At 32.1% G+C, this 11,517-nt stretch overlaps 1 protein-coding gene and 1 pseudogene across 1 annotated transcript; one reads left to right on the top strand and one right to left on the bottom strand.

The window, feature by feature from the left end:
* Positions 1-377: 377 nt before the first annotated feature.
* On the top strand, positions 378-3,179 carry LOC11421827 (serine--glyoxylate aminotransferase-like; annotated as a pseudogene).
* Positions 3,180-7,369: 4,190 nt separating this feature from the next.
* Positions 7,370-11,200, bottom strand: LOC11433988 (auxin-responsive protein IAA8). The gene is made up of 7 exons (XM_003615342.4): positions 11,039-11,200; positions 10,138-10,598; positions 9,754-9,926; positions 9,135-9,364; positions 8,887-9,019; positions 7,800-7,861; positions 7,370-7,678 (listed from the first exon to the last, which is right to left on the bottom strand). The coding sequence occupies exons 2-7, from the start codon at positions 10,543-10,545 to the stop codon at positions 7,641-7,643; spliced, it is 1,044 nt and encodes a 347-aa protein (XP_003615390.1). The 5' UTR covers positions 10,546-10,598; positions 11,039-11,200; the 3' UTR covers positions 7,370-7,640.
* Positions 11,201-11,517: the final 317 nt, after the last annotated feature.

Below are 11,517 nucleotides of genomic sequence, written 5' to 3'. Positions count from 1 at the left end.
TTCTTACCTACCAAGAAACACACTCTTCTATCTTATGGTTTCTCTTGTTTTATGGTTTTTTAATATTTGTTCTCTATCTTTTGTTCTTAGGTATTTTGATTTATGAGTGTCTCACGAGATTTAAGTGTTAAATTTAATTTTATATTAAAAGTAAGTTTTTTTTTTGTTGAGAAATATACAAGTTTATTTATAGCTTATAATATTGTTTATGTAATTTGTCCAAAAAAAATCAAATATTGGTGACCGTCATTTGTCATATGGCTACCCTATCTCACTTTTTAGGTCAGCTGCTACACACCACTAGCCACAATTTTTATTATGTAAAAATTTGAGCTGAGGTTTCAAGGAAAGTTTCTCCAAGAAAGAATTTTAGTTTTGGAAATCATAAAATTGTTCTTATAAGGCAATTAATGATATCAAGGATCATTGTAATTAATATGATAAATATTTATTTTTGATGGATTTTATATTTTGGTTGAATTGAAATAGCTTGAAGATTGAGATTTGAAGCATAGAAGTAAGATGGATTTTGCTTATGGACCTGGAAGAAACCATCTCTTTGTTCCTGGGCCTACCAACATTCCTGTGAATATGTTATTCGTGCAATGAACAGAAACAATGAGAATCATCGTACTCCAGCAATAACAGCATTGACAAAAACTTTACTTGATGATGTGAAGAAAATTTTCAAGACTACTTCTAGAATCCCATTTCTCATCCCCACAACCGGTAATGTATAATTGGACTTGTTAAATTGTTCATTGTTTATATATTAATTCATTGTTATAGTTTAGTTGATATTAGTCTAATATATTTCCTTAGTCATTAGAATGTTTTCTAGTTGATTAGATCTTTTACCTTTTTACATTGATGACTTAAACACATCCTACTAAATTGAAAATTTGGTCTAAAATTAATACTATTGATCAAAAAATCTTTACCACATTAAACCATTTCGGATAATTTTTATTGACCGACTCAAAGTCAATAAGACTTGAGTCAATAAGACGTTAGTATGATTGAAACTTTCAATTTCATGAATTATATTGAAATTTCGTTAATTTTATAGATCAAGTTGTCCGACACTTATAATTTAAGTTATGACTCTTCATTTGTTTTGTTTCAGGTATCGGTGCATGGGAGAGTGCATTGACAAATACATTGTCTCTTGGGGATCGTAGTGTATTTTTTAATTGGCCAATTCAGTTTGCTTTGGATTGAACAACAAAAATGCCTCAACTTTAAGATTGATGTTGTAGAAAGTGAATGGGGTCAAGGTGTCGATCTTGATGCTCTAGAATCAAAACTTGCTTCAGATAAAACACATACCATAAAAGCAATTTGTATTGTTCATAATGAGACAACAACATGGTCACAAATGACTTGACGAAAGTGAGAAAAATCCTCGGTGATAATCCGTTTTAATTATGACTGTTATTCAATTATTAAGTTATATATATTTGTCATCATCATAACTTTGTGTATGTTTATATCTATAGAGATATTTGAATTTTTTGGAATAGTCTTATTTAGAAGTTTTAAATCCGTTGGATTATTGGCATTGGTGAAAATTCCAAATTTTTCATGTATTTGTGTTATCTCGTTGATAAATTGTGATACCTGGTTGATCATGTGCATTTGTGATACCTTGTTGATCGTGTGCACATGAAGTGTCACATAATTGCATTGCCATAAGAAGTAACATAATTGATTTCAAATGCTATATTTCGGGTCTCATTACATTTGTTTGACTTCACAATGATTTGTCTAAAACATGTATGACATAATGTGTTTTCTTAGGACAAGTTTTTTTTTTGTCTAAAACTATGTATCATTCTTTTCCAATCAATAGTTTTCTAGCATGTAGTTTTAATTATTATTGTAAAAAATTTCACTTTTTTACTTCTCTTAAACAAAGTGACTATCCTCACATTATGTTTTTTTTTTACTCAGACAAGTACCAGCACCCATCACTCATTATTGTTGATGCTGTGTCTTCCATTGGTGCTCTTGATTTCCGCATGGATGAATGGGGTGTAGACGTGGTAGTGACTAGCTCTCAGAAAGCTCTTTCTCTTTCTACAGGAATGGGAATTGTATGTGCAGGACCTAAAGCCATTGAGGCTTCAAAATCTGCTACATCACTTAGATCTTTCTTTGATTGGAATGGTTACTTGAAATGCTACAACTTGGGAACTTATTGGCCATACACTCCTTCCATTCAGTTGCTCTATGGTCTAAGAGCAGCCCTTGACTTGGTTTTTGAGGAAGGATTTGAAAATGTGATTTTAAGGCACAAGCGTTTAGCCAAAGCAACCAGATAATTCATAATTCGGTGTATTTGAGTCAGGTATTTGTCCATACTTCAGATGTCTAGTTCTGGGTAAGAGAGATATGTTGAAATCATCCCACATCAACTAGTCAAAGTAATTTTTACGCGTCTCGAAAAATTCTTATTTCTATTACTTGAATTTATTGTATTTCCTATGTCTTCTATGCTATATGTAGGCTTGTAGTAGAGGCATGGGGATTGAAGAATTGTTGCCAAAAGGAGGAGTGAGTGGTATAGTGCCAGTGTGACTGCTATTGTTGGTCCTCCTAACATTGACAGTGGTGAAATAGTTAGTAGGGCATGGAAGAGATGCAATTTAAGCTTAGGAGGTGGATTGAACAAAGTTGCTGGGAAAGTATTCAGAATAGGACATGTTGGCCATCTAAATGAGGTAAACTAGTTATTTCTCATACATCCATCATTGTCACATATTGCATGGATATTAGTCCAAGGAAAACATTTTTTTGGCTTTTCTTTAGATAGAGACATTAATTTATTCAATTATCTAGTAGCATAGGTTAGCTTTTATTTAATCATAATAGCTTAAACTAACTATTGTTGATGTTGTTATCTATACTATTACATGAATTTAACAAATCAAAGTACAAATAAAAAAATGATTAGACAATGTTAAAAATTTATAATATACAAAATTGTCATTTATAAAAATAAAAAAAAAATGATTATTTCATATGTTATATATTTGCAGTTGCAACTTTTGGGTTGTCTTGCTGGTGTGGAGATGACACTCAAAGATGTGGGTTACCCTGTCCAGCTCGGAAGTGGAGTTGCTGCTGCAAGTGCTTATTTACTAAACAATGTTCCTATAATCCCTTCAAGAATTTGAGTCACATGAATTTTTCTTGTTATTATTTCTTTTCTATTCTTTCATGTATTATACAGTATCAATGCAATGCATTGGGAATAATGTGATTGGAGGATAGTACATGATTCAAAAGGATTAATAGTATAGTTTCATTATCAAATCGAGAGTTAGTAGAGACGTTTTTCTTGAGTCTTTCTACCCCAAAAAAAAAAAAAGTTTCTTTAAGTCAACGTAACGTGTACACGTTATTTTGCTATTTTTACGATGTTCACCGGTTAACACTCTCCTTTTACAAATGATCATAAAATGCTTTGTTGTTGTGATTGCTATGAAATCTATTTCAATCCAAAAAGAGACATTTTCAAGTTATCACTAATATTCTTTCAACGAAAAAAAGTTATCACTAATATCAACCGATGACTCTCCAAATATAAATATATAGTTCCATTTGCTCTTTCCTCTAAACCTTTTTTTCCTTTCTAATTTGATTAATTACAACTTGTGATTAAATCTTTTGAAGGAGAGTTTTGTAATCCATTCCGTTCATACTTAATTTAAAAGAGTAGTCTATGCAGTTGCACGCAGAAGATATTTAATCCAAACAACTATTGATTAATTATATGCCAAGGAAGATGGAAATGAGAAGCATCCAAAATTGCCGTGAGGTAGCTTCTGCTCTCATCATAACCCCTAAAAAATGTTGTTCCAAATTTCCAAGGTTGGAGTCTATCATTGAAGAAGGATCCGAGAGCTTCCAAACTATGCCAAAGAAGATGTTGTTTCTTGTTCCCGTTTCATTTCTTGTGTCACGTACTTCTTGTTGTACCTTAAATTAAGTTGATGACACACTATTATGAATATTGTTAGTGCTTTTAAAATTCACAAGACTTTTTTAAAGAAATATGTGTCTTTTAAAGACTTTTTTAAATACTTTTAAAATTCGCAAGACTTTGTTAGTGCTTTCAATTTCCATGATCAAGGTAAATGGGGTTCAAGTTGAAGGTGTTCCGCATATCCGCTCAGCAGTCTATACTCATTTTGCAAACCACTTCAAGTCTTTACTCATTTTGCACCTTGTTATTGGGAGTGTGGTATGGCATGTTCAGTCAGCTTTTATTAAGGGAAGACAAATTCTAGACGGAATCCTCATTGCAAATGAAATGGTTGATGATGTAAGGAAACTCAATAAGGAGATGTCGCTTTTTAAAGTAGATTTTAAAAAAGCTTTTGATTCCATGGACTTGGATTATTTGGATGATGTTATCAAAAATATGAAATTTTCAGTTTTATGACGCAAGTGGATCTTAAAATGTAGGGTTAAATATGTTTTTAATCTATAAAATTGGGAATTTCTAAATTTATTCCTTACTTAATTTTAATAGATTTTTTAGTCCCTACAAAAAAACATTACTTCTAATTTTAGTCAATGTTACAACAAAGTTTGTTTAATTATCCTTAAACTCTTAAATTTTTGTACGATTTTTGTGAGACAAGTTTAGAATACTATGAAAAGTTCATTAACTAAAATTTACTTTTTTTTAACATGAAACTAATTAAATATGAATTTTTTAAACGAAAAAAGTTAAAGATAAAATTAACAAAATCTGGACGTAGAAACTCAAGAGTTTAAACATAAATTAAACAAATTTGAATTGAGGAATGACTAATACTGAGTGTAGAAAAATTTTAGGGACTAAAATAACTATTAAAATTAAGTATTGACTAAACTTAAAAGGTCCTAATTTTATAGGGACCAAAAACATATTTAACCCTAGAATGTATTGGTTCAGCAACGACATCGGTGTTAGTGAATGGATGCCCAACTGATGAATTTCAATTGGAGAGAGGTTTAAGACAAGGCGACCCTCTGTCATCCTTTCTCTTTCTTTTAGCAACGGAGGGTTTGAATGTTTCAATGAGATCCTTGGTTGATACAGGTCTTTTCACGGTTACTCGGTTGGGACGACCACTCTAGTGCACATTTTACACTTACAATTTGCGGATGACACTTTAATTATTGGGGACAAAAGTTGGGCCAATATCTGATTGATGAGAGCTATGTTATTATTATTCAAAGAAGTTTCTGGTTTAGAAGTTAATTTTCAGAATAACATCTTAACTGGTGTGAATGTCACTAACTCGTGGTTGAAGGAGGCATCTCGTGTTTTGAATTGCAAGACTGGTGGGAGGTGAGGATTTTAGGAAAATATCTTGGGTGAACTAGGACTCTGTTTGTCGAAGTAATGAGGATGAAGGGTAAGGTGTCAGGAGGCTGAGGGAGTTCAACTTGTCGTTACTAGGTAAATGGTGTTGGAGGATGTTGGTTGATAAAGATGGGTTGTGATATAGGGTGTTGAAGACTCACTATGGGGAGGAAGGGGCATTTCTTTGTAATTAATTTGTTACTTCGTGGCAGCCAGCCTTTCCTTTTGACCTTGCTGCCTTTGTACTAACTATTGCTGGCTTCCCTTAGCACTCCCTGTGTAGGGGATCATTTTTGTTGTGTTAATATATATCTCATTTTTTTCTTGTAAAAAAAATAGGCAAATTCTATAGAAATTCCCAAAAAAAAAAAAAAGTCTCTCTCCCTTGATATAGTACCCTTCTTCCTATATTTGCTCACACATACACACGCATACAGTGACAAGGAAACAACAATATAAGAAACAGCCTTCCTTTTCCCTAAAAAAAAAGAAAAAGGAAACAACCTTCCTTTATTTCAATTTAAAAATCATTTATACACATAAAAAAATATAAGAAACTACATTATAAAAATCACCTATACACAGATCGAGCAAGAACCATGAATACACGGGCAACCAAAGATAATAACACATAGACAACCAAGTGAAAAAAACAAGCATAAGAAAATAGACACACATTTAGCATAATAAGAAACGAGAAATTTTTAGCTTAAAAAAACATAATCACTTCTAAGCTCTTATATTTATTATCTTATATAAAGTCTATTCCTTTTATCACTATGTAACACAAGTTTTACATATTCTGAGTCTCTATTATTTTTATCTTAAGTTCGACATCTAATCAATGTGTATGAAAAAAAATGTTAAAACTTAGAAGAGATTAACTCCTTAAATAAACCTCAGTCACTTCAAGGTATTATTTATCTTTACGGTTATGTAAGGAGGATATACAGATGAAAAAAAGTATAAATGTGCGTTTTCTCGAAAAGTAAATTGAAGCGAGAAAAAAATATAAAGGACTAAAATGGACATTCACTGTAGCATAGACTGGAGGAGATGTCAAAGTACAAAATCCAGCCATCTAAAATTTTAATACAGATTAATATTTCTTCCAAATCTTTAATGGTAGGTATATCTTTCTTAGTTTAAATTAATAAAAAACTCAGATTATAACTTATCACCATGTCCAATTTAAATTCATGTCTATATGGCATAAACCAACCCTAAAAAAGGATGGCTATGTAGCCTGTAATCTGTAGGTTCTTTTATACGCAAGAACTTTTTTGATGTCGAGAACTTAAAACAATGTTTCATTATAAAAACAAGAGCCAATGAAAGCTCAGCATTGTTGATGATGCCACTTCTGTTCAGTTGAATGAAGCAGGAAGATCCATGCACTGCACTGCACCCAATAATCAGTGCTTCACATGCTATGCTACTGGACAACCCGACAACCGTATCCAACACTGTCACAGTATCTCTATTGTTTAATGCAAATGACTCAAACCATCACCAAGCACAACATTTTTATTCCGACTTCGGCTAGTAACACTTTCTTTTCAACGCTCACTATTATATAAACTATTATATAAAATTTACGTGGATTTTTCCATTTTATTTGTGACCATTTTCCATTTTGTAGTAATAATATGGTTACAACAAAATTCGACGCAGTCCCTACATTGATGATCATTGAATTTAGATCAAACATATCATAAAATATGCAATTTTTTTATTTTTTTGTAAAATCTAAAATATCGAGCCTAAAATATGAATTCGTCTATTTTAATTTTAATCGTTTCAAAGTGTCATACTAGAATCTTGTTCCATATTCAGAATGGTTACAAGTTGGGGACCACTGTTTGGGTAAAAATGTGATCATAAAAATTATTATACCAACTCTAAACTATGGGAATTCAACCTTTTTTGTGTCAGTTCTTGCCAACACCTAACTACTATATGCAACAGGTGAATGACATAGACATGTAACAAAAGTTAAAAACAGTGTCATAGAAACTGTAAAAGTTACATTCCATATTAAGTTAAACAGTTTTTTGTTTTCAACAACACACAAAGCCACAAACATATATAATGCAATATTTCACAGTTTCACACACTAATCCTTCACAACAGGACATATAAGAATCTTTCACACTAAAATGTCTTAGGGATTATATAAATTGTGACAATAATAAAAACAAAAAAACTGAAACATTTTCACACCATAGACAGTTAGATAGATAGAGTGTGTGTGACCATTATTGATACTGCTTACTGCTTAGTTCCTGCTTTTACTTTTTTCAACTGCTCTGGGGGCTGCAAAATGGACCACAACACATAATTTGTACTTGAATTGGAAATGCTAACATATAGTATAATATAAATAAAATTTTATCAAAAATAAAGATTGATGGTGTTAAATGAATGGAATACTAACCTAAACCAATGGCATCAGAGCTCTTCATGATTCTTAGTCTCCTGCATGTATCAATAAACATCCTGCAAAGAGTTGAGATATATTAGGTGTTGGAATTAGTTTGCAGGGTGCAGATATAAAATCAAAGTGAAGTAAACAAGGTTAGTAAAACTGTCTATAAACATAGACCCTCTCTAAGAAATTTCCTAATCCCTTTCAATAAAATCGTATCAAATTCGCAACTGGATTAATTACGAAATAAGCAATAAATACTATGAAACGCAAAATTGAAAACAGGATAATCAAACTCCTAAGCGGCTAAGCCCCATGTAACATATTCATGTAGTGTATGACTGCATGTTTGGAATTTGGAATCATGGCAGCACTGTGATTTTGTTTAAGCTCTAAAGTGTAACTTTTGTCAAAATTATTGTGCCACACTATTATTTCGTCTAACTCCAGCTAATCTAAACAGTAAACAAGCACTAAGTTTTGAATTGGCTTAAATTGTTAGTCCATTTTAATTTGAAGTCACATTGTTCTGATTATACTCACATGTCACCAATGCAGTACAAATAGTACAGTATGGTTTATATCCATTATCATTCAAACTTTTATTGCTTTTGTACAGTCTTCAATAATGCCAAAAATGGCAGTTTCTTACCTTCTATTAATATACTTACATGGACCACCTATTTCAAACTAAAACCACAATGCTGCAAAATTTTTATTTCTGTAATTATTTTAAAAGAACTCATTATTTTTATCAGCATAAACAGACTGTATAAATAAATTTTACACATAAGTTTAACTATTTCATTACCTTCTAATATCACATTATAATGTTTAAATATGTGTTTACACTGTGATAAGATAATAAAATATGATTAAACATTTGTATAAAACTTATCTACCTAGAATGTTGATGATGTGTATTTATCCTTATGTAGATTGAATGTGTGTTTAGTGTCCGACACAACACCAACACATGTGGTAACATTCAATTATTTTATTTTCTAAAAATACTACCAATGTCGACGGTGTCAGTGTCATTTCCATGTATATGCTTCATTAATCGCGTGAAAGAAAACCAAGTATATAAACTTACTCCCAGGGAACATCACCGACAAGCATCCAATCACCATCTTTATCCTCATAAGTAATAACATATTCTGACCCATGAAGCAGATCCCTCAGCTTGGTTTCATTCAGCATCTGGTTTCCATGAGATTCACATTGACCTGAAATCACATCAACATAAGCAGTAACTTGATCCAGACACAAAAATTGCCTCAAATCGTTGAAAGACTATTTTTCTTTTATTCCAAAATTAACCTATAACCTATTCCTACCTACCTATGGTGAAACAGCTGAACATCTTCTCAAGAGAAGAAGATAGTTCTGAATATGCAGTGTAATTCTTCAAGTCTACTTTTCTTAAATAAGGAGCACCATCCATGCTAACCTTCACAAACACTGCACCTCCTGATCCCAATTTTCCATCAACCTCTTCAGTGTTCTTTGAAGCAGTTGTTAATGAATTTTTCCTAAATGATCTTATTGGAGGCCAACCAACAACCTGTGCCCTGCACCACAAGATTCATCGATCATTATTCCGAGATCATTTCCATTGTTAAGCCAAGCCAAGCTTTTAAAATAAGTTTGCAACCGCGGCCTGGGCCGCGACATCATGATTTTTTATGGTGGCATGACCGTGATACAATCACAATTCAAGCTGCATTTGACTATGACTCTCAAAAATCACAAAAATTGAAACGCGGCCATTATTTGACAGCAATCTGAGCTGCGACATCATGGCTTTTGATGTCGCCGCGTTTGTAAGTAACTGCGATTCAGGCTGAGCTGCGACATCAACAGCATTTGATTCGCAATATAAAAAAACGTAACATGTCCTAAATTTAAAACCTTGCGGTAAACTCTAATGCCAATTCACACCACCGGCCACCCTACTTACTTGCTAGCAGGAGCAGTGCTATTTCCATTATTTGCAGAACCATTAAGACCTGGTTTGCTTTCACCAACACCATTAGGTCTCTCAAGACCAATCTTAACTGTTGCTATTTCATCGGCTTTCACTTTCTGCCCGGCAACATTCTCAAGCATTTTGGAGCTAGGCTTCAATTTCCCCTGCATAATCAATTTGGAGGGAACTTTAATACTTAGTACAATCTTCCATTATTTTATTAAAAAGTAGATAGATCATATAGTTCTAAATTGCAGTCCGCAACTTAATAGCGGGTTGCATCAAACAGCATTTTACTGCAATATAAAAGTTCGCAGCATAGCTTGAACCGCAGTTTAAAACCATCATACACTTTTGATTGAATTAAAAACTTACCTCTGAAAAAACATTCATGGCATCAGAAAACCCTCTTTTGTTACCTAAAACAGCAGGCTTTGATTCAAAAAGATGATCATCTTTTTGAGGGTGCAAAGGAAAAAGAGGCTTTTCATCAAACTGCTTTGAACTTCTCAAACAAAAATCTGATGAATCTCTTTCAGGAGAAAGTGATCCTGGAAGTCCCAATCTAAGCTCAGTAGCTTTAAGATTCAAATTACTTTTGGTCTCATCTTTAAAAGATTGAATTTTTGGAACTGAACTATCCACTGATGAACAATTAGAGGATGGTAATCCCATGTAGTTGAACTCTTTTGGTTTTGAACCATTCAAATGCAAACTTTTTTCCAACAAAGTAACATTGCTTTTACTTTCCTCATCACCTATCCCTAGCCTTGGTAGAGACATCACAATGAATACAAAGTTTCAAACAAGAAAAAAAGCTTCAATCTTTCAATACCCTATAAAAAAAAGAACAACATTTGTCATTGTTCCTTAACCAAAAACATTGAAAAACACAACATAGTACTAAAACAAAAACATAACATATGTAATGTAGAACTCATGAAAAACACATCAAAGAATAAACAACATTTGTTATTGTTCCTAAACCAAGAACATTGAAAAACACAACATAGTACTAAAACAAAAACATAACATAGTTAAATTAAATGCAAAACTCATGAAACAAACTATTAACTAAATCACTTTCCAACCACCATTTTAGCCTAAAGATATAAACTTTCATAAATTCTTTGATGACCCATTTCACAAAAATTGATACTTATGTTGATGGATTGGTCCAAAAAAATTTGTTGGAGAGTTTCATGAGTTTTTTTAGTAACATAGAAGAGAGAAAAATGGAAGCAAAACTTGGAAGGTGAAGTTGAAAAAATGTTACCCGAAGAATCAGCAAGATCAAAAGAGTGAAGAGGAAGTGGAAGAGAAGAGAGAGGTTAGAGATTTTGCTTGAGACTTGAGAGTACAAAGTGAAAGGAAAAGAAGAAACAAAAACTAAGAATCCTCCATTTGTCACAAAGTAACATAAACTAAGAATCCTTGCATTAAAATATTATAGACTTTGATTTAAAGAAAGTGTTTCAACAAAAACACCACTACTTTATGCAATTTTAAATTCTTTTTTATAACAAAAGTTTAAATGAAATAGCTCTCCACTCACTAAGGTTAGAGTGACATCAAAATTTATCAATGTAAAGAAGATGTCTTAGCGTTGATAATAAAAGTTGAATTTAGAGTTAAGTTAACTCATTGTCAATTGAGATGATAAATAATGGAAAAAAATTGTTTTATTCTAAAAAATTAATTAAAGTTAAAATTTTAAAGTTATTATTGAAGGAAAGTTGTTTTTATAAATAAAAA

This window comes from Medicago truncatula, chromosome 5 (assembly GCF_003473485.1).
Source record: "Medicago truncatula cultivar Jemalong A17 chromosome 5, MtrunA17r5.0-ANR, whole genome shotgun sequence".
Taxonomy (NCBI): Eukaryota; Viridiplantae; Streptophyta; class Magnoliopsida; order Fabales; family Fabaceae; genus Medicago; species Medicago truncatula.
This window is presented reverse-complemented; position numbering and strand designations above follow the sequence as displayed.

Bases quoted from the DNA above. Each gene is read 5' to 3' on its own strand.
- LOC11433988 (XM_003615342.4), bottom strand. From the start codon at position 10,545: ATGTCTCTACCAAGGCTAGGGATAGGTGATGAGGAAAGTAAAAGCAAT. The intron at 9,020-9,134 runs GTAGGTAGGAAT...ATGTGATTTCAG, and splicing joins GTTCAGCTGTTTCACCATAG to GTCAATGTGAATCTCATGGA. The intron at 7,862-8,886 runs GTAAGTTTATAT...AACTCTTTGCAG, and splicing joins GTCGGTGATGTTCCCTGGGA to GATGTTTATTGATACATGCA.